Consider the following 24,108-nt stretch of genomic DNA (forward strand, 5'->3'; position numbering starts at 1 on the left):
AAAAAAAAAAAAGAACTTCACAGAAATTTCAGTAGGGCTTTAGTAATAGAACAAAGCATGCTAGTCAATTAAATGGATATCTGAGAATGTTTTATGTGCCAGGTCTGTGTCAGATGTGTATGACAGATGAGGTCCTTGTCCTCAGGATGCTTACAAGATGACTGCGTTTGTCAGTCAGACCCCTATTCTTGGGTCATTTGTTACTTAAGGATTATATAGTCTGCAGACTATATAATGAAGCGGTTAAGCTTTCTCACTCTTTGTCAGGATCCACGTGATTCAGTTCTGTCTTCTTTATGTCTAGGATAGGGTTACATTCCTGAGGCTACCATTGATTTACCAGGTGCCTTTTATGATCTTAGGTTTGTTTATAAAATGCTGGTAATACCGTCTGCTCATCCTGTTTTGTGAAAAGGAAGACACTGTGTAATATACAGACTATTTTGTAAATTATTAAGCTCTTCAAAAATACTTGCTGCCATTTCTACCCTCTGACATTTACTGCTCTGTACTGTCGCGCAGAGTCAGTAGAATGTGCAGTGAGGGCCTGTTGAAGGAGAATGATTTGCTGAGTTTGACTGGAGTACAGAGTTTAAAAAAACATTAGAGATGGGTTAGAGTTTACCTTTTTTGGCTTATGACTACTGATGACTAAATAAAATCATTTCTATGGATTGTGACACAGTAGAAGGAAGAAGCAAAAAACTGAATAGATAAAAGAATGTTATTCCTTTATCAGATGTCCTGAGTAATTTCCTTTTTTGTTTGAAGGATCCCAAGAATTGACCCCATTCACACAGAGAAGACTCTTATCTGCTCTGAGGCAGCAGATAAGCTCATGTTAGCTCATAATCCCATAAAAAGTCTATGCTCCAGTGTAGTCATGGCACTCAGACACCGTAGTAAGGCTCTTAAATTAAGGAAGCTTTGTGTCTGGGTTTTCCTTAGTAGTCTTCACAATGTTTTTTTTCTTTAGAGATCCAACTCAAATTACTGCCTGAGTGCCACCTGGAATAAAATTCAGTGTTTTCTTTCCTTTCTTTTCCTTCACTTGGGAAAGCTTATAGTAGAGTGAAGGAAAGGCACTAGATTCAAACTTTTATCCATGTGGTCACATGTGTCTCTATAAGGTGTTACAAGAACCAGTAAATGATGTTGAATCAACCCTTAAGATTAATTTTCTTATAGGATAAAAGTGGAAAATGAGTAAGATAAGAATTTAAAAGAAAATAAATCTAGGGCTTAATGTCCAGTAAAAATACAAAATATGGCTCATCTCATGATATATCATTTTATTTCTTTATCTCTCATTATCAAAATTATTGTCATTGCCAACAGAAATACTGTATTTGGATAGTTTTGGTTGTAAAACAAGTTTGAGCTGGCAGACAGGTTGACTACTTGCAAAGGTCCTGCTACTCATATTAAGGTACTCATTTGAGCAAGTATAGAATGTTGTAAAGAATTCTGGGGACTCGTAAGTTTACAGTTTTGCATTTTACTCCCTATCTTATTCAGGTGAGTTAACAACTATATTCATCACTGCTCATCGTCCCCTCCCCTCCTCCCCTCCCCCAAAGCTTTCTGGAAACCCAAACTATTGAAATATAGATGTAAGGTGCTACCAACTTGGAAAGAAAAGGAGAAAATGATCCCCTAGACATTCAAAGAAAACCAAACATACAGGAATGTCTTTTATTCCCAGGAAAAATTTAGCAAATAGACCCTCTTCCCAGTGGTGACCTCCATATATAGTCCTCGCCATATTCGCGAGCACTGGCCCTTAAAGACTATGCTGACTGTGTGGAGAAAGGCTCAGTGCTTTCATTGTCTCAGTCACCATCATCGTTTACAATACTCCTATTCAGATCTATCTATTACTAATTATATTCTCCCTGTAATTTCTGTTGACAATTGACAATGAGCATTGAAGGACATACTCATAATTTAGTAGCATCCTGGTCTTTATTCCAAAAGAGTTCTTTGAAACAGTTTTAAGACTCAGAACAAAAGAAAAAAACTGATGTTATCAAGGGATAAAATCTAATAGTGAAAGAAATATCTATTTAAGAAATATGTTAAAAAATATGTTACAATATTCACATTTTTACACTGGCAATGTACAATCTGATCAGTCTTTGTTCTTTTGCTGAACTATTAGCAGGAAGTGGTAATGATTAAGTTTTTATTAAAGTAAAATTTTTCTTTTTACATTGATCATTATTAAGGTAGCCTCCCTTTGACATGTTATTTCACTTACAAATAGAACTTTGCTTTATGTTGTTCTCTTGAGCTTACTTCTAAGTTGGAGGTGGGAAAGTGCCTAATGAAAGAGATTTAAAAGAATCTGAATTCAAGTTGAACAATCATTTTACCTGCAAAGTTTTTCATGCAGTTTACTTTGCCATGAATCCAAGGTATAATCCTTTTTACTTTCCATTTAAAGACTTGGAATGTATCATCATCTGCGTTTCGGTCATTTCACGTGAGTTTTCTTCAGGGGCTGACTTCACAGCACTGGAAACTGATACACTGACTTGACGTTTCAGCATCTTCATAATCTTTCTCTTATACCCTTTACATGCAAAGAAATATATAAAAGGGTCCATGCAGCAATTGAAGTTCATCAGGCATACTGTAAAATGCAGAGAAATCTGGAAGGAATATCTTTGGCTACATATCACATCAGGAAAATAAAGCTTTTTAATCATATGTTGAATAATTGCAACATGGTATGGTGTGAAACAGAGAACAAACACAACAATGATAAAAATAATTGTGTTGAGAGCCTTTTTGTTTATACCAGATTTCTCAGATAGTGGGTTTTGTTTGGCAGTTTTAAAGAGTTTGCAGCATATTTGAGAGTAGCAGATGAGAATGATCATGAGTGGAATCACATATCCTATGAAACATGCACCAAGCAGAATCCAGGGAAGAAATTTTATTCCTTCAAAGTTTGGATATTCCATGCATGTAATCCGTTCAGCCTCCTGCTTTGACATAGGGTTGATGAGGAGTGGGAGTGTTTGCGCAAATACTAGAATCCAGACAAATATGCACACACCTTTTGCATACTCAATCCTTTTCATCTTGTTGTAGCGTAGAGGGTGCACCACAGCAAAGAAGCGGTCAACACTCAGGCAGGTCATAAAGTTCACACCTGCATATGTGTTGATGTAAAACAGTAGAGCAGTTATCCTGCACAAAGCGTCACCGATTCTCCAGTCAAAGCCCATGGCATAGTAGGCTATCCGCGTAGGCAAAGCGGTGGTAAAAAGTATATCAGAAATCACCAAATTTGTTGAATAGAGGGTCGTAGAGTTAATTTTTTTCCTGTTTTGAACAATGACAACCAAGGCTAACAAGTTTCCTACAAGCCCAATGATGAAGACAAGGCTGTAATGCAGAGGCATTAACACCTTGGCGGTGTTGTGGTGTGCATAGAGATCACAGTAATCTCCCTGAGGAGTCGTAGACGGCGTAGTGAGATTGTCAGCCATTTTATATCCGCTGGTGGTGCTCAGGGTCTCTAGAAAAAATCAAAAGCGTTATTTAATTAAAAGCATATTTTTTCAGTTTCACTGCTCATCGGTTAAAAAGAAAAAGAAAAAAGCACATTTAACTCAGAGCAATATAAAGTGTCTCTCAAATATACATATTTATTTTTTTAAATATAAGATTGATGAAATGTTTTAAAAGTCTGTGATATACACTGTGGTTATGTATGTGATAGCAGGAGGAATAGAGTACGAAAGGTATGATTTTACTGTCACAATTTGGTGGTTTTGGCAAAGCCCTGGCAGAGGAAGTAGAACCATCTAACTAGGGCAGTTGTATTTTTGTAAAAAAGGAATGTACTCACTTTTTAGGCAGAAATTCCCCTTTTATGACTCACTATCTGTTAGAGAATAAAATCATATGAAGCACCTCACATTTCAGATGGTGGTTAACTTTAAATTGAATTTCAGTTGGACTTTTTTTTTTTTTTTTTGCGCCAAATGTGTATCACTGCCAGGAAATGAAATCGTCATACATTTATGTAGTGAAATATGAACTTACCACAGTGATCTGATTTATGTTAACCTAAAAATATGAGAAATAGTGTTAGGCCATGTTAGGAACTGAAAGTTAGGTTTTCTTTTAGAAAAGAGAAGATGACAACCACAACAACCGTGACTAAAATGACAAAAGAATAAAAAAGAAAATGAGCGAGAAAAAGCCTTAAGCCACTCCCAGACAAACTTTTAAATTTCTAAACTCCACAGGTACCGTATGGCTGCTCACAATTTATACTCCTGCATTTCACATGGCAGTGAGCATCACACACACAGTATTTTATGTCCTGGTTTAGTCCCTTACCATTTTCATGTCAGTGTAGTCTATGTATTTGTCACATGAGTGTGACTCGAATGTAGACTTTAGACAGATGTTCTGTTCCAGTGTGCTAAGGCATAAGTTGCTCAGCTACTGCCTTCGTGAATAGTTGGATTCTTTCTGATTCATTCCTTGTTATGGATAATGTTAAAACAGAAATTTCAAGTAGTAAGTTGAAAAAATAGAAGACTGCTACAATAAAACTCTGTATGTGAAGGTGAACTTTGATAAAAAGCAGGAATAATCCTGTGTGGTTATTTCTAGAAGAAAAATAATTTCTCTCATAGAACTGTGCGTAAATCTCATCTGGAAGACACCAAAATTAAGGGAAACTTTCAACATATTTAGTGATGCTGCTGCTGCCTTACCCAGATAGGGAAAAAGACTTTCTCTACCCTGACAAAAAGCACTGTCTGCAAACTACTTTTCTAGTTGGTTGGGTGTCTAACATCATTCTAATGACCAGTGATGGTCATGGGCACTAAGGTTATGAAGGATGTGCTTCTATTAGAGGTGTGCATTGTGTACAGTGTTGAGAGGTTAGTCATTACAGTGTAGATATACAACATCAAGCAAAAGACAGCAGAGATGGAAATAGAACATTTTATTACCCAAGAGAAGACCAGAAAAAATAGACTCTCAGTTTATATATATTTTTTTAAGTGAGAGGGTCTCTGTTGCTCAGGCTGAAGTGCAGTAGTGCTCAAGTGCTCCTCCCACCTCAGCTTCCCAAGCAGCTGAGCCTGCAGTAGCTAAGACTACAGGTACCTGCCATAACACTCAGCTAATTTTTCTTTTAATCTTTTTTTTTTTTTTTTAAGACAGAGTCTCACTTTGTCACCTTGGGTAGAGTGCCATGGCATTCCTCTTGCTTTAGCCTCCTGAGTAGCTAGGGGGCTGCAGGTGCCTGCTGCAATGCCGGTTTTGGTTTTAGAGACAGGGTCTTGTTCCTGCTCAGGCTAGTCTTGAACTCCTGAGCTCAAGCCTTCCACCTACCTCGGCCTCCCCGAGTGCTAGGATTACAGGCATGAGCCACCTCTCCCATCCTTTTAAAAATCTTTTATAGAGATGAGGTCTTAACTCTGTTGCCCAGGCTGGTCCTGAACAGTTTAGGTTTTTTACAAATCCAGCTGTGTGCTGCTTAGATATAACTCAAACTGATTTAGAAAGGTTGAGAGAAAGACATAGGAAAACACATACCAGGCAAATCTCAGTAAAAAGAGTAGCAATACTGACACAAGAAAAAGCATAATCCAAGGCAAATTCAACATTAATAGGAATAAAGGGGGTCCCTGTAAAAGCTTTTTTAAAAAGAAGAACCACACACAAAAGAATGCAAAAGTGACCATAAAATACACATGCAACAGCAAAACTTGACAAAATTTGAAAGAGAAACTGGCAAATTCATGCCATAATGGGAGAGCTAATAAGTCTCTGTTAGACTATGCCAGATAAAGAGATTAAAGGCATGGAAGATTAACCCATCATGATTTGAAAGCTAACAGAATTTGTGCTGAAGGCACATGTGCATATCTGCAAATTTGACCACATGCTGGGTAGTCCCAGAACTTTCAGAAAATCATGATTTAGCAGACCACATTGCCTGATAGTGCAGTGAAATTAGAAATCAGTGATAAAAAGATAAAGGATTAATTTTGAAACTAAAAAATATGTTTGTATGGAACTCATGAATTAAGAAAGAAATCACAGTGGAAATTTTGACATTCTTAGCACTAATGACAAAAATACTGCCAGCCAAAACTGTAGGATACAGCTTAGGCTTTAATCTGAAATAGATGCAAAGCCTTGAATACATTTGTTTAAAAAAGAGAAGATTGAATATAGATGATTTAAATATATAACTCAAGAAGCTAGAAAAGAACAGTTTGTCCAAAGAGAACATAAGGAAATAATAAGGTAATTACAGGAATTAATGAAATAGAAAACAAAACAAGACAGTGAAAATGAGCTTCATGTTTTGTGCAGAGAAAAAAATGGAGTAGTTCATAAATAGCAAATTATGAAGATTGCATTGTGGAATACAAGTAATTTTTTTTTCCATTTATTAGGAAAGGTTTTATGTGAGAAGCAACTTTTCAGGAAATAGAAAATAAGACTAGACACCAGGGAGAGGAGAAGATCGCAGGCAAGGATTGCAGCTTAGGTTCAGGCATCAAGAAACTCTTTCATTATTATTTTTCTCAATTCTGCAACTATGGGTTTTTTACTGAAAATATCAACATACATGTTTTGAGGAGTATTTTAAAATAGTTTTGTGGGAATTTCCTTTAAAATACATTTCAGAAAGTTAAAGAAAACTTTACTGTGGTGTCTGAGAATCTTTCATCTGAATAATTAGTATTGTAGGGATTAGGAAAATGACACGATGTGGGACTCAGAGAAGAAGGTGCATTGCTTAACAGTCTGTAATGCACGTCCAGCTGCTTCACTGAATGAGATTGAACTTCCAGTAGAGCCAGAAATTGCCAGGGTTTCAGAACAATTTATGTTTAAGAATGTTAACAGTGTTAACTATTACAAACAATTCCCACATATCATTAGGGGATTGGTTAAAGTTTTTATGACTTAGCCAGACAGTGGGATTTAATGCAACCACCAAAAATGGAAAAATAGGGGTTTATTCCATGATAGGGAATGTTTAGTGAGGACAACTCACTAAACAACTTACCACTTTGTGGGGAGATAAAGCAAATACACCTTTACACATACACAGAAAGATGCCTATGTGGATATGCTAAAACATCATATTATACAAGTAATTTGGGGACTGTATTCATTTATCCTACATTTTCCCCCCCAGACAGAGTCTCATTCTGTCACCAGACTAGAGTGCAGTAGCGCCATCATAACACATTGCACCCTCAAACTCTGGCTCAAGCCATCCTCCTGCCTCATCCTCCCAGAGTGCTAGGGTTACAGGTGTGAGCCACTATGCCTGACCTATTCTAAATTTTTAATACTGACCATAAATTGACTGAAATGAATAAATAGGTAAAAAGTTTTTAAAATCTGTGTGAAATTTTTAATTCAGCTCTTCTTATAAAAACTTCGTCATCTAAGATACTTTTCAAGCTTTCTGTTCAGTGTTCTTAATTCAGATTTATGCATTAAGTTACTGGGTGCTTACCTTTAAATCAGTCGTATAGAAACCTCACAGCAGCCCAAGTATTGCTGTCTGCTACCTACTTTGCAGGAAACTGAGGGTTCAAGAGGTTAAAGGTTATGCTGGATCATACTCTGTGATGACCTGCCTTCAGATCTGCTCCTCTGTTCGATCCTTTGCAGGGGCAGCTATTTCTTGCTGCCCTTGAAGAACTGAGGGTTTGAGGTTTCAAAGTGAGGCTTTCGGGGCAATTCCTTCTTGTAAATACAGACAGCACAGGCACAATATGGCCCAGCTGCTCCAGAACAGAGGGACAACTCCTCCTAAGGGCAGGGAGTGCCCACTGCCCGAAGAGGTGCCTTCCCAGGTTGGAAGGAAGCCACCCGTGTCCACTCCTTGTAGAGCCCTGAAGGGAGGCCCATCGAGGGGTCCTCTTACATGCTGGAGTTGGCCAAAGAAGCGGCACTTGTAGAATGTAGGCATGTAACTAGGGTGGCCCCGGAGGTGAGCTTGGGTAAACGAAGCTCGGTTATTTCAAAGTCCGTTCATGATGTTTAGAAACCTCTCAAAGGTTGATTCCACTGGGTAACTCTAGTACGTCACTTTATCTCTTGCTTATGTCTGTCCAGTTATGTTAATGCTATAATGTTCTAATGCAGTAGTTCTCAACCTTCCTAATGCCTCGAGACTTTAATACAGTTCCCGTGGGTCGTGACCCACAAGTTGAGAACCGCTGTTCTAATGCTATAGTTTTGGCCAATTTTATGATCTCCAAATTGAGGGGAAAATCTTTTCATGTACTTGACTGTTGTTATTCCGTTCTTACATCAGCCAATCTCAATTTATGAGAATCTTCCTCAGAGAATAACCCTCAGAGAATCTTCCTCAGAGATTACTTTATACTTCCTTCAATCATCTTATAAATCACCTTCCTGAAAGTTAAATTAACTCCATTCTTTCATTCAGCAAAAAGTTGTTTTTAATGCCTCCATTGCTAGATAGATCCTGAGAATGCTGAGATGATACCTTTTTCTATTAGAGGGTTTAGAACTGGAGGGTGAGAGTAGAATGTTGGGAATGTGCTGTTTTCTAAGGAAGTCTTATCTCAACAGTCTTTGCTGTGTTCCTTCTCAGACTACCAGTATTCTGCTAGCTCTTTGCATTGCGGTACAGCTTTTTCAGCCCTTAGATTATATCTTCCTCTTTTAGTTATTTTTTAGATATAACTTTAAATTCTTGAAAATAGTTTAAGTACTTTTTAAAAATTATTAGCAGCTTCTGACATGTTATTTAGGAGATATATACATACACAGAGTTAACCTTGAAAATACTATCACTTGTCACTTATCACCCAAGGAAAAGCCCAGAGAAGTGTTTGTTCCACATCTTTTTTCCTTAGAACACTAATATCAGAATTATAACCTTTTTTTTTTTTTTTTTTTTGACAGAGCTCACTCTGTTGCCCAGGCTAGAGTGCCATGGCATCAGCCTAGCTCATAGCAACCTCAAACTATTGCGTCCAAATGATCCTCTTGCCTCGGCCTCCCGAGTAGGTGGGACTACATGTGTGTCCCAGCATGCAAGGCTAAGGAATTATAACTTTCTAATGAAGAGGGATTCGAGGACCCTAAGCTATCCTTGCTCTGCATAAGGCTGGGAGTCAGGATGGCGGCCTTTGCCCTGAGAGCATAGATAGTAGCTGGGCTATGTGAAGTGTGGGTCTTTATTTGGCTTCCACCCGAGAAACAGGCTCTGTTCTTGCTGAAAATTAACCACTGGCAGCCACCCTGAAAGCCGGCTGTGCCACTCTCTTGTTCTTACTGGTAAACAAAGGAGGCAATCCCATTTTGTCTCTTAACACAGTTTGATCCTTTTAATAGTACTGTTATCAACATTACTTACAAGTTTCTTCCTCAGCAAAATTCCAAATTACTTTTACTTATTTTTATGGAAGTGGGTCTGTGTGTGTTTTTCTCTACAATTTATTTCATTGTTAATAGAGTTGCTAACATTTCTTGAGATACTATCACCTCATTTTTGCATAACCGGACATGTTGACATGAACTGACAGGTTCTTTCTCGCCACAAAAGGAAAAGAAGAAAAGGTCTCTAAAAACCTCATTTATTGATATTTAACAAAATTGGCTAATCTCTGATATAATTTTTACTCTGGAAATATTTACCCTTGATACCAACTTGGAGGCATCTGTGATTTCTTTTTTCTGCCACAGGACACGTATACCTTTTGTGATCTTAATTTCCTTGCTTGGATAAAGTATTTTCTTAGCTTTTGTTCACAGCAAAAACAGCACAGAACCGTCACCATATTCAAGGACTTAGTTGGTGCTAGAGCAACAGCATTTGTTTGTGCTTTAGGATTCCTGAAGTGTCACATTTACTTCAAAAACTTATTTATTTTCACAGTCATCAACACCTACATGAAAAGGGAGTAACCTTCTAGGAATTCAGTTTAAATTCAAGCATTAGTAATGAGTTGACCAAGTCAAATCATGCCGAAATGATATCGCTTGGAGGTGACTTCTCTGTAAGGTTGAATATGCCCTTGACTCAGCTTACACAGAGAAGGTGACCTGCATCAGAGTGCCCACAGTCAATGCACCAGAGAGGAACTCCCAAGAGCACACTTCAAAAACAACCCCAGAGCTACCAAGAAATTGCTGGAATAGAAAAAAATAAAATCATAGGGAAAAGAGGGGGAAGATGAAGGCTCAGGGCTAACTGGTTCTACGAGGAAATGAGCACAGATGTATCAGGACTGTATGCTGAGGCTGTTTTTAGTTCTCTTGAGAACAAGCATGCTCTGTGAAAGGAAGAAAGCACTCTTTCCTTCTGCTTACCTAGTTTTAGAAGTATTTATTAATTATTTGAAAAAGCCTCTTACTCTTATTCAAACAAGGACATCTGAGTTTAGTCCAGTATCACCCATGCTGGGTCCTAGCATTCAACCAACTATTTTCTCACCTCCTTTTAGCTGAACAACTGTCAACCTGTGTCCTTTGCCTGTAAAGTGGACAGGTGGGAAATACTGATTCCTGGCTGTGGAGCTGTGACCAGCCCTGTCACAGCCTCCTTGCACTTCATTGCCCCTTCCAGCTCACTGCTAACTGACTACCTTAATAGTACCTGACCCTGTAATCTCGTTAAGTGCTTCATTTACATTGTAAGGTGATTTTTCCATAGCCACCTTTGAGTCTGAAACTGATAGTTTTATTTTCATGATTGATTTTTTAGAAGAATCAAGGCAATGTTTCCTATGTCCTTCCAAAAAATGACATGTAATAGACTGATAATATTCAGAGTAGAAATGAGACCGTAGTCAGTGTGTTTGAGGGGATCTCCTCTCCCTCCTGGGAGCTCACTTTCTCTGGCCCATGGAAGTATGGCAAACCAAGGGGACCGGTAGATGGCCTTCCCAAGGAGTGACCTGGCTGCTGCTTCCCTTGTCATAGCACAGTTCAGGCCATCTCACAGTATGACTACAGAAAGCCGTTTATGGAACAAAACACAGAGACTTTTTAAAGACAGAACAAAACAGTATTTACCAGTCTGCAGTTTACTCTTTGTGCCTCATGTGGCGTCCTGAGCCCAGTGGACACTCCATGAGGACCAGCTTCATTCAGCTTAACAGGCACATCCGTTGGAAATGAGGGAAGATGGAAGGTGCCTGAGTGTGGGGTTCTTTAGCTGAACACTCACTTATGCATGTGGATTCCACGTATTTCAGCTATTTTTCTTTAATCTTTCACTGATCATTTATTCCTTACATGGCTTTTGGTGGCTTTAATACCGACAAGGAAGGTAGAAATTATCGAAGATGAGATAATGTTTAGGAAACTGTAAGAAGCTAAAGAATCTCACTATTAGTACTCATTTCAGTGTGAGAAAGATACTCTGTGTTTCTACGTGTATGATTTTCAGGATCCCATAGCTGGGCTAACTAACTGCATGCTGTCAAAAGTTTCTTTGGAACAAAGCTCTGTGGCTTCATGGTATTTTTTTTCTGGGTACCAAATGTTTCTAGAAACAGTATGTCCTTTTTACCTTTAAGCTCAAGGGAATTCGATATTTTGTTTTTTGTTTTCTATTGCCTCATGGAAATTAGGTAGGAAGGTTAAATAGACTTAATTTGTGCATAACTGAATTCCAGATGGATTTGGTCATTTGCTCAGAGCCAAGGCAGGGATCACGAAGGTGTCTGGGACTGTGTGTCTTCCTTCACCCATTCCCTGCAGTCCACTAGTGGTGCTTGTGCCTTAGCCTCCCAGCCCCACACATCTGTGTTTGTCCCTTGGCCTACCTGCTGTCCTTGTTTCTCTGCCTGCCTTCAGCCACCTCACACTCTCACCTCACCTATCACTCTGGAGCCACTAAAGCTGCCTCTCTCCAGGCCTTTCACGTGGGGCCATGGAACCATGGGCAGACCACAAGCACTGCACCTTGACCCACAAGTTCCTGTTCCTTTGTGACTGAGCTCCACTCCCTTCTCAGTTGACTTATTGTCCAGCTTCCCTCTGATTATGCTCTGACTCTAGCCATGTTGAATTACTTGCAATCTGTGCATGTCCTATATTCCCTCCCAACCCTGTGCCAATAACATCTTCCCTCTAGCTGGTGTCCCTTCCCCCATCCCGTGTTCTCTGCTCCTACTTTCCTTCAAGACTGAGTTCCAAGTGTCCTGGAAGCTTCCCTGATGTCTGTATCCCGCACCCCCACCCTGAAAGGCACTTTGGGGCATCCTTGCTAGCATACTAGATAGTGTCTGTGGTGTTGATCTTTTTTCTGTCTCCCACATGCCTCTGAAATGCTCTGAGTAGGGACTATGTGGTATTAATTTCTTCTATCTTGAGCTGACCTATGGTTGATATTCAATAAATACCCACTAGTTAAAGCATAGTAAAACCTCAGCTTTCTTGATCCTCAGTGAAAGATTCTTTATTAGACTATGGTAAGCATTTAATGAATAATAATAGCCAATATACTAAGCACAGACACTCCGGGCCCTGCTCTGAGCTCATTACATGTTATTTACTCATCATATCCTCACAAAACATTCATAAGTGCATTTGCAGATGGTGAAACTGAGGCATGGAGCCCTTAACTGAGCAGCCCAAAGGCATAGCTTCAGTTGCCAGGATTAAAACCCAGGCAGAAATCACATTCAGTATAATACATGTTATTCCTGGTTTCTGTTTCCAACGTGATCTGGTATTATGGGTAGAACACCAAAGACATCTCAAAATTTTAACACATACTAACTCATATATGTCTGGACAAGGGAGAAGAGGAGGGCTGGGGAGGGATGCTGATGTTGATTTATAAACCAATTCAGATTTTACTATTCTTAATGTTTTAATAGAAAATAATTTACACTGAAATTCAAATTGAAAAAGATGGTAAATACTCTGAATAACTTTTGTGTTATTAATTTGTTTCTTCGCCCCCAAATGTTAAGGGGGTACAAATAACTTTATTACATGGATACCTTGTATAATGCTTAAATCAGCGGTTTTGGTATGCCCATCCCCAGAATAGCGTTCATTATATCCATTTATTTAGTTTTACATTACTTTTTAGGTATTTGCAGGTATTTTAAAAAATATTTTTATTTTTCTCTTTGGGGTTCCAAAATGCCACAAAAATCTGTATAACTGCCACAGTTTTCAGAGGGTTCTTATATTGATGCCCCATATTTTACAGACTTCTTGGGAAGCTGATAAACTACCCAGACTGGAGGATACTTCATGTCCTCAGCACATGCCACACTCCAGAGCCTTTTAACAACTCCAGCAGGCCTTAACCTAGTAGAGAGAAAATATTCCTTGTAAACTCCTTTATTAGGTGGTAAGCTGTTTTGTAAATGTAAACTTAAGGATGATGACTTTATCTCCTTCCACATTTTATCCCATAGAGCAGTGGTTCTCCACCTTCCTAATGCCACGGCCCTTTAATATAGTTCCTGTGGGTCATGACCCACAGGTTGAGAACCGCTGTCATAGAGTGTTGCAGAACCAACCCACAATAGCTATGTAGTAAATACTTATAGAATAAATAAATGAATGATGGTCATGGTACTAATAAGCTCTAGGAAGCCAGACAAAAGCAACTTATACAAGGACTTATCACCACAGCCACCCACATAAAACACAAGCATGTGTGTGAGAACGCTTTGTGGAGTAGTATGTACTTTGCAGTTTTAAGTCCAAAAAGTATGAGGAACCCCCAGAGAGAAATGCACTAAAAAACTAACAAATATGGAGGCCTAGTAAGCCCAGGTGGATGTGTGATCTTTCATAGACTCAGTCTTTATGTAAAATACTCTGTAAAATAAAGATCTACAAATAAGTTCAAGAAAAATAATTCTCACAGAAATGATAGGGCAAGGAAACTTTGCCTGTTGGACTCATTCTTAGGTCACTTAATGGGCAGAGGGATGGAGGAAAATGAGTTTTGTTAGCACTTACTCTGAGAGGCAGTGTTATAGGGACGTGGCAGTCTCATTACTCCCCATTTTACAAATGAAGCAACTGAAGCCAGAGACAGTAGGTGCCTTATAGGAAGACGCACAGCTAGTAAATAATGATTCCAGAGCCCTTGCTCTGTAGTTAGAGTGACACCAAAAGAAATCCTTACCATAACAAACAAAAAAGTGAAACATGCAAAAAGCCCATACCCTCCCTCAGTGGAAGACTCTTCACGGCTTATATTTTGCCAAAAGTTTCTATTTCCTCTGTGCCCGGCCTGGATGTAAACATTGGTAAATCACTGCCTGTAATTGTGATTTTTTTTCCAGGCAGTTCTAGATAAATGCATGTATATATGTTTAGCCTTACTAATCATCAAATAACTATAAACCAAATAGAGATTTTTTTCACTAAGCTAATTAATAGTTTATATTTAGATTTAAAACATCCATGTTGGCCAAAAGACAGTAAAGCCTAGACTTACTATTTGCCGGTAAGAGGGTAAAATGTTTTTGTAAACCAAAAGTCCCATTTTATATTTAAGGCTTTAAAATATATGCCCTTTGCCCTAGGAACTTTACTAGCAAGATTCTATCCTGTGAAATAATCTATAGAAAAGACATTGTGTACATAGATACATGATCATATATTAAAATGTAAAGACTTTTTTATTTTCAATTGTACTGAATAACTTTTTAAATTTTTATATAATACATTTAAGTACAAGAACACTCCATTTTTACATAGCTCTTCTTTTTTCTTCATATTAAAGTATCTTGCAATATTGATAATATTTGCTGATTTACACTTGATAACTATTTTTTTGTCATTGCAAGTTCACACAAAAGTACACAGAGTAAACCCTGGTTTTGGGCAAAGATGTTTCTGGCACAACCCATTGCTTTCATCTAGCTTGATAAACGCTACTGCGAACTGCCAGGCACCAGAAAATGTAAACTGTATTATTAACATCATTTTTGTTAGAAATGGTTAATAGTTGGTTATTAAATAGATTTTTTTCCTTTACCTTTTACTTCAAAGCTTAGGCTTTCAAAGTTTTTCTAAACTCAAAATAATTTATTGAAAAAGCAAAATATCTGGTACTTACATTTCAGTGAGTTTTTCAGTTCTCTCTGTAGTAGCTGTCAGTGTTTGCCCAAACTGAAGTAAGTTAACTGTGGCATGTTGTTTTAAGAGAGACTGTGCAGACATCCTTTTATGGTGGTGACTTTTTTTTCTGTCACCCTGTGACTGAGCATATAATGATCAGTTAGCCTCATGTACGTGTGTGCACTTTTTAAAAAATGGGAAGTGAAATTTTTTTGATAGTGATTAAAAAAAAAAACAACTACCTAAAAGTCCCATGGAATTTATGAATTACTGACTTCTGTGGAACTTCATAAACTTTTCTGTAAATAAGTATCAAAAAATTCTTTGAAAGAAATTAGAGTAGTAAACTTTAACCCCCCCAAAATATCAGAGTGACTGATGATTTTACATTGACATTCTGAGTAAAAGTATGGGTTTTAAAATGTTTTAAGGGAAAAAAAGGTCAACTTTGACAGTTCTGACTACCTGGAAACAGTATCAGGGAGTAGTTCACCCATACTTTTACCTTATCAGCAGCTCCTGAGAAAGACACCGGTGAGGAGGAGAATGACGCTCTTTGGCATGTGGTCTGGATTAGTCGTTTTCACGCAAAAGGCTGACTGCATCAGTGACGGGGTGGACACATGAGTAACAGTGAAAGATTCAAAGGAGGCACATTGTAGTAAAATCCAGCCTCTGGTGTGCCGGATGAAGGACACCTCCTCTGCCACTTTACAGTGCCAGTTGACTCCATTGAAACCAACAGTGTAACATGACTGTCAAAATGCAATTTATTTGTAGACGAAATTTCTAGAAATAATAGCGCTCAGACCAAGAGAAGTGATGTATACATTTACCCAGGACTGATACTGGCCATTCCCCTTCAGTTCTGGGTGCTGCTGTGTTTTATGAAAGGCAGAGATGACTGAGATTATGCCTGCATGTCTAAGGAGTGATGGGAATAGGAATACTCAGGCTTTGTGGGAAGGTGATTATTACTCTTGTGAATTCAGAAACTCTCATGGGAAAGGGTTTAAATTGCTTGTATCAGTCTTCCTAACTCCAGAGAATAGGAAGTTACTGGATATAGCTTTCAGACCCAAAGGTGAGAGTGCTTCCCGAAAGCTGGATCATTTTAAAAAATGGAAAATGTTGTTTCTTAATTATATGCTATGTAAACTGATGATTTTGAGGGATTGTATTGACAGAATTAAATTTGTAACACTGTGACCTTGGAGGTCCTTCTACCCTAGGATTCTATTAAAATACTTGAGCAGCTTTAGCCTCCCAGTGGTGCCTTTACTTTCTTCCAGCCTCTGTAGTGCTCAGAGTCTGCAGAGGAGCATTGTCAAACAGAAGGAAGAGTAAGTCAGCTGGATTCTTTGGGCCTCCGCTTTGCTGTCTGTAAAACAAAGGCATTAAGCACAATGATCTCCAAGATCATTCCTAGTACAAAAATTCTATGAGGTGATAATACAGAGATTTTTATACTTAGTGGATAAACATGCCATAATATTCCGGGACTACTTTATTTAAAACTTGGACTGAAGAAAAGAATACTTAAAATTTTTCAACAGTGTCTCTCGAGAAATTTTAAGCATTCTTTTCCTTTTCTATAAAAGAGGTGAAAGGGATATTTTCAAACTGAACTGAGTCTCTGTTTCGTTTGTTCTGTCCAATACAACCATGACCACGTACATGTAATAGGTGCTCAGTAAATATTCGTGATTTTAGGTAAAGGATGAGTGAATTCTTTCCTTTCTATACTTCTAACCTCATCTGCTTACGCCAGAGATGGCTTCCAGAAATTAGTTATTCACAATTTGAGAAAGATCAAACTGGATTGTTGGCAATTTGAAGAACAGATGTTTTCATAAAATAAGGAAAAGAGAAAAACTGGTCCATGACTAATAACATTATGGTATTTTATGAAGTCTATAGATATATATAAATAGCAGTGGAAAATTTCTACAGAACAATCTATATAATTCTGGTCTGAAATATGTGCTTTTGTGTTATGCATATATGTGGTCTAGTATTTAGTCATCATTTAAAATTATATAGTGATTCATAACTTTTAAGGAATTTTTCACTTCTTCTATTGGTGTTTATGATATAAACTGTGGTCACTAAAATTCCTATCAATCTGTTTTTACCTTACATTGAAATATAACCTCAGGCTTGGCGCCTATAGCTCAACCGGCTAAGGCGCCAGCCACGTACACCTAAGGTGGCGGGTTCGAATCCCCAGCCCGGACCGCCAAACAACAATGACGGCTGCAACCAAAAAATAGCTGGGCGTTGTGGCGGGCGCCTGTGGTCCCAGCTACTTGGGAGGCGGAGGCAAGAGACTCGCTTGAGCCCAGGAGTTGGAGGTTGCTGTGAGCTGTAATGCCACGGCACTCTGCCCAGGGGGACAGCTTGAGGCTCTGTCTCAAAAAAAAAAAAAGAAAGAAAGAAAAAGAAATATAACCTCAAACAAGAACTCTGCATCAGGTTATTTAATTATAGCAACACTATGCTTTATTGCCAAATATCAACAGAATAACTATGATTTAAGTACCTCAAAGAATATGTTCTGTGGAGAGAGCTCCAGTGCAATTGGCTAGCCCTGGTAGAATTTTATTATTCTAAAGAAAACAACAGGCCATATTTTGAGCGTGCATATAAAACTATATGTGTTTCTTGGTTTTTGTTTCTTTTGAAAAAGGATTTCACCCTGTTGCCCAAGATAGTGTGTAGTGGTGTCATCCTAACTCACTGCAACCTCAAACTCATGGGCTCAAACTATCCTCCTGCCTCAGCCCCCTGAGTAGCTTAGGACTGTAGGTACCCACCATCATGCTTAGCTAATTTTTCTTTATGGGGGGGTAGGGGGGCCCACTCTTGCTCAGATTGGTATCATTTTACTTCATTTTCTCAGGTGAAGTCCTAGAAGGGGTTAAGGTTGTATAAGGAGAACCTAGAGCAATGGTTCTCAACCTTCCTAAGGCTGGATGGATTTTCATTGTTACAAAGGGGTCGTGACCCCTGCAGGTTGAGAACTGCTGACCTAGAGTAAGATCAGATATAAGGGAACCCTGGAGAGGGCAGGAGACTAGTGAGAGACCAGCAGCTAGGGACAAAGCTGCAAGACGAGATGAGGAAGGGTTGAAGGGAGGGAGGCAGAAGGTGAGCAGTGGTGGTACTCTGGGGACAGATCACTGGCGAGGCCTGAAGTAAGGCTTTCGAATTTGACGTTGAAGAATTTTAATGCTTGTTGCTTTTGGTTTGTTTAGTTTCTTTCATTAGAGTTTTAGTCATAAGTGGGAAGAAAATGTTGCACCCGCTTTACATTTCCTCACAGGGCCTCACAACTAATTAACAGATGCTGAACCACTTTGCAGTGGTTTGGGAGGGTAAACAATGATGGCTTGCATAAAGTGTTTTATGTAAGTACAAATTATTATGGCATGTTTGGAAACCAACTTGGGTATCAAAGACCACCAAGCTTTCAGGCTGAAGTAGAATTACAAGCAATGTTACTTCGTTGGTACTTTAAATTCACTGTGATAGTGATTTGTTTTTTATTTGTTTGCATAGCCTGGCACCCGTGTTTGCTCTGTTTGTACCATTTTACTGCTCCATACCGAGAGTCCAAGTGGCACAAATTCTGGGCCCGTTGTCCATCACAAACAAGACATTGATTTATATATTGGGACTACAGGTACAGTATGCGTTTTTCTGTTCACATTTCTTTAACCAGATTTTTTTTGTTGTCTTTTTCTCATTTGATCTCCTTAAAAGCAGTGTTTTTTTTTTTTTTTCCTATAAGTCTGGCTCATGATCTGTATCAAATGTTCAAAGGAAATGTTACAGAACAAGAGCATCAAGGTATAGAAGGTACTGGAACACTTTTTCAGTCTTTAGAAATCTGATAAGAGCTTTCACTATAATTTGTATCAATGGAAAAGATTTTCAAGTCATTGTACAATTGCTTGTAAGTATTTTTTAAAAATCATAGTATGAAGTGGAAACAAATGAGAATAGAAGAGTAGAAGGTGAAAAATCAACATGAAATTGATTTATTGAATATAATGTCACAAATAAAGCTCTGGAGAAGAAACTGAGCATTCTTTACCAACCTGAGCTTTGGGGTTTTCAAGTTGGAAACCTTTTCCAACTTGATTATTTCTGTGCCTGTGTAGACTTGATGGTAGTCTATGAAGTCCATTAGAGTACTTACCCTCTGACTTAAATTTGCAAAGATTATCTTTTCCAGTATTCAGTCTTCAATCATTAGTCAACTGATTGCTCACTGCTGGGTTCCAGGCCCTGTGGTAGAAGACACATAGGATTTTCAGTTTTCTCTTTGTACTGTTTGCTGCTTTTCTTTTACTCTCATAGCTTTTGATGTAGTTTTATTCTACGGTTTCCTGTGGTACCATGTGTAGCCTGGCCTTTTGATCCACTGATTAATACTCATAACATTCCTTATCCCACGCATATCAAACCGGATACTAGTGTCGATTCAACATGCCCTCCCCCTCCCCTTTTAACCTTTCGAATTTCCTTTCACTGTCCCAATCTGCTGTCATGTGCTATCAATAGCTCATCTCGGGCGGGCATTTCCTTACTACTTTTATGACTGTTTCTCATGAAATCTGTTTATTCTTCAATCTGTCAACCCCCATGTCATTACACGCCCCCTTATCCTACTTAATATTTGTAATAGCCAAATAGCCCATTTCTTTACTTTTTTCTTATGATTCAGATTACAGAATCCAACTTTTTAAAAATGATTACATTAGAGACAATATGGGATAGTGGGACTGCACCCTGGATCTGGCTTAGGGAGACTCAAGTTCTAATCCTAGTATGGCTCCCACTAGCCTGAGAATTGGGTCAAGTCATGGAACCCCTCTAAGCCTCCTGTTCACTGTGGTTCCTTCCAACTCTAAGGTAGACTCTTTGCAAATGAAAAGCATTGTTTTATTAATTATGGAGTAGGAAATCAATGTGGCATTGTAGGAAGTCTTTGGAGCCACATGGACTTTGGTTTAATGACTTGGTCTGGTAATTATTGACTTTGTCAGTTACCTTTTCTGAGTCCCTAGGTCTCCTTCTATACAATGGGGGTAACAATATCTACCTTATGGGGATATTTTAAGGATTAGAGCTAATATCCAAATAATAAGAGCTAAGTCAATTGGCTTTAATTATTAATAATTAGTTTATTTTTCTATGGCTACCACCACTTGTTTTTTTGAGATTGTGAATGTATGGTGTATTTTTGGGTTTTTTTTTTTAAATTTTTTGGCTTAGAGCAAAATTAGTATGTTTGATCTCTTGAAGAAAAGAGATCCTAGTTGGACAGAGAGACACAGCATAGCCTCTGTCATAGGAGCCTTCATCTATTCCAGCAGTATAATGTACATAAGGCTCACAATGGAAGTGTCTTTTCAGCCCTGCCAAAGGCAGAATGCAGATGGCAACTACCACAGGTATTTTTTCAAAATAATAAAAATTTCTGATATTTTCATAATATTTCCAATGACTCTGTGAGTTAGAAAGTGACATCAGAAAGTATAGATGAAGATGCCTTGTTGGCCTCTTGAAAAATCAAGTCCTCAGCATGAAGGCGTCCAGGGTTCTTATTGCCTGTCCAGTATTAACTCCCACCCCTGCCCAGCTTGAAGCAAGTGTGACAGCTCCTTATTCCTAAAATGTCCATAGTCTTCCCGCGCCCCCCCCCCTCCTCTGGGCCTTCCCCATGTTTCTGTGTTTTCTCTCCCCCACCACAATTACTTGAAGCCAAGGACATGTTGAATGAATGAGTTAATAACTTTAATCATAATCAGAAGACCCAAAATAGTTAAGAGACATTTATGTATCGAATGGCTTGAGAGCCAGTCCTGTCATGCCCTGTGCTAGGGGCTATGGAGGAGGAAATGAAGTATGAGACAGGGTACCTGTCCCCAGGGAGCCCAGCATTGAGAAAGTGAACACATGCTGTCACATAGAAGCAGACACAGTTGGGACCAAACGGGATAAAATGAAGGGCATGATAGTCTGGAGGAAATCATTTCTTTTACTGACAGAATGCTATGCTCTTCTTACTTGTGTACGAGAGGTGGTAGAGTAGGGAGTGTGGGCTGCAGAGCCAGCCTGCCTGGGCACACTCCCAGCCCTAGCACCTACTAGCTGTTGGCCTGGGGCAGATTATTTACTCGCCCCCTTTTACTCTTGGCAAATCAGTGTGTCCAGCATATGAAAGCCTCAAGAGTAATGCTGGGCACATAGAAAGTGGTAGTTTATTATTATTGTTATTTGTATGAGACAACTACAGCAAAAATTTTTTGCTAATAGTATTTGCAATTATCCTTGTAATTATGAGTCATTTACACTAAACAAACACCTGTGCAAGGTCAGCGAGTCCCATTTAAAGTTGCAGCTGGTGCTTATCTCTAGGTGAGCTAGGACTAGAGAGCAAAGCTCTCCAGCCTCTTAATTATCTATCTGTATGTCGTCAGCTCTTGCTCTCTGTGTCTATCTGCTTTCTGTGTGTCCTTAGTAAGTGTGCAGAACGTAGAGATTTTCATCTAGCACAGTGTCTGCAGTGAACTGGGCTCTCTTGGCTGCATATCCTGCTTCTTCCTCTTCTATCAGAAGTGCTTAAACTCTCAATCTAAAGTTCTGATAAGCAGGCCACCAGTCATTTCTTTCCTGCATGATCACTTTGAAATGCCTTTATGGGGTTTTTTTGGGGGAGGGTTAGGTTTTATTTTGTTGTTTGGGGGGGGGCTTTTTATTATCCTGAATACAACTCAGACATAAATGATTTGGAAAAAAAGGAAAAGATTTTATGAAACCTAAATCGAATTACTGTTGCCATTAATTAACTTTTATTATTGTTACTTAGTTTGCTCTTCCTTGGGTGAACTAGAATGAGAATATCAACACTTAAGAAGGGTAGCACTGGACACCCCGAACCAGTTGGCTTCACAGAGTACTTCCCATCTAAATTTAGAGTAACAAGGATACGAAAGTAAAATGAGAAAATTATGTAAATAAATAGCACACCTAACACCAACTGTACGGTGATCACCACATATTTTGTTAATGCTAATAATTTTTATATATACTATTTTATGATACTTTAAGTCAATTAATGCTCATTTATAAATAAAAATATGCTTGAATTTCACTTGTTTTTTCTTTACATGGGTGTAGGCCAAGTCCAACCAATCTGTTTTAAGCTATAGAAAGTCTGAGGTCTTGATTAAAAATAATCATGATAATATGTCTTTCGTTTTAAATAACAATTGATATTTATTAATTTCACTTGTTTATCTATAAAATGGCATATATAGTTAATACTTAAATGGTTATGACTGTAGTTATGTAAAAATAAGTGTGCTGTGATAGCAGTAGAATTTCATTTTTAGTTGCCTTTTTTTTTCTTTTATAGCTTTTCACCTCTGGTTCCTACATCTGGATTGTAGCCATAAGTGGACTTGTAAGTGTGATTCCTTCTTGCTCCCATTTCCCTCTCTCTTCTGAAAAAACAGTAGGAAAAAAGTCATATTTAGTTTGTGGGTCACATTCAACTGTCTCCAACGTTCTTTTAACCATGTCAGGTCTGGTTCAATGCTACTTCCTTAGCAATTAAAAAGGACCAGTCACATGGAAAATTGAGATGGTGGAGACCAGTTTTTCTCAGTTTTTAAGGTAATTTTGATGAAAGTTTTAGCTGAGTTTTTGTTGTGTTTAAATGACAGTAGCAGTCTAATTCATAGGAAGGAAAAATGATGGAAAATGAAGAAGTTTGACTTAATAAAAATAAGAGGATGTTCTGCTTGTTTTCTAAAGAGACAGTGTCATGCAAGGAAAAAAGTAAGGCAAACTGGAAAGTCAGGTGATTGGAGGCAGAAGACTTATCATGGCAGAAGGGCATGAGCCCAAACATTTGGGGTGTCCTCATTCAATGCTGGAATTGTTTCATCTTGCCCATACTCATGCTCTTTTACTTTATCTTAATAATAAACATTTGTCTTAAATTATATATGAGGTATTTAAAAAGAAGTTTAGAGAATAAGGTTGAGTTTTGGTCTTCATTCCTGACTTAAATTCGAATCTACAGATTTAGAAAAACAAATTGATAACAAGTGTGTACAGTTTTAATTTCTTCTTCTTCTTTTTCTTTTTTTTGAGTTAGGGTCTCACTTTGTCACCTTTGGTAGAGTGTCATGGCATCATAGCTCACAGCAACCTCAAACTCTTGGGCTTAAATGATTCTCTTGCCTCAGCCTCTGAAGTAGCTAGGGCTACAGGTACCCACCACAACGCTCAGCTATTTTTATAGAGGAGGTCTCACTCTGGCTCAGGCTGGTCTCGAACCTGTGAGCTCAGGCAATCCACCCATCTTGGCTTTCCGAGTGGTAGGATTACAGGCGTGAGCCACTGCAGCTGGCCCCAGTTTTAATTTCTTCTTAGAAAAGACTAAGAAAATTATAGAATGGATTCATATTAATATGTGTAACATTCAAACATAGGCTCTGGAAACAGCTATGCATTCTATTGCAGACATTTTAAGTTTAAGTTATCACTATTTATTCTTGGGCGAATGAATGGTATTTTAGACCAATGCGTCATCCTTTAAGCCTGCTTACCTCTCTCCTTCCTTTAAGTGATATATTTCATTTCATTCTTTTCATGTAGAACTTGAGTCTTCATTCCCCATAGCTGATGTGCTCCTAGCCAAGTGGTTCTTGGCTTAATGTCACTTTGCCTCCCTAAATATTTTCTCATGTACCCAAATACCTGATTTGCTTCAGGACCACAGAGCCTTCAAAGCACCTGGCCATCCATCTGGTATTCTCAAGACTTGTGGTGGCTCAGGGACATCCTCGGGTCACACTGACTCCTTGGGCCGCAGTTGCCAGGCGCACCCTGATCTAGGCTGGTCTCCACTTGAACTGCCAATTTGACTAATGGTGACTTAACCTGCCTAAGGACAACAAATAGAGAGCTAATTGTTTGATTATGACAGCTGCATGA

General features: G+C 38.5%; 2 protein-coding genes across 2 annotated transcripts in view; one reads left to right on the top strand and one right to left on the bottom strand.

The window, feature by feature from the left end:
• The window catches only part of UBAC2 (UBA domain containing 2), a 173,821-nt gene that overhangs the window by 87,013 nt on the left and 62,700 nt on the right, over positions 1 to 24,108 (top strand). The window contains exons 5-6 of the mRNA XM_003789594.3: positions 18,652 to 18,775; positions 22,520 to 22,567. Of these exons, the coding sequence (XP_003789642.1) occupies positions 18,652 to 18,775; positions 22,520 to 22,567 (172 nt within the window). The remainder of the gene's footprint in view (positions 1 to 18,651; positions 18,776 to 22,519; positions 22,568 to 24,108) is intronic.
• On the bottom strand, positions 2,276 to 15,239 carry GPR183 (G protein-coupled receptor 183). The gene is made up of 2 exons (XM_003789597.3): positions 15,089 to 15,239; positions 2,276 to 3,529 (listed from the first exon to the last, which is right to left on the bottom strand). Exon 2 carries the CDS (start codon positions 3,498 to 3,500, stop codon positions 2,430 to 2,432), a length of 1,071 nt encoding a protein of 356 aa, XP_003789645.1. The 5' UTR covers positions 3,501 to 3,529; positions 15,089 to 15,239; the 3' UTR covers positions 2,276 to 2,429.

The sequence above is a fragment of the Otolemur garnettii genome, unplaced genomic scaffold (genome assembly GCF_000181295.1).
Source record: "Otolemur garnettii isolate 467f Iridium unplaced genomic scaffold, OtoGar3 scaffold00034, whole genome shotgun sequence".
Classification (NCBI taxonomy): Eukaryota; Metazoa; Chordata; class Mammalia; order Primates; family Galagidae; genus Otolemur; species Otolemur garnettii.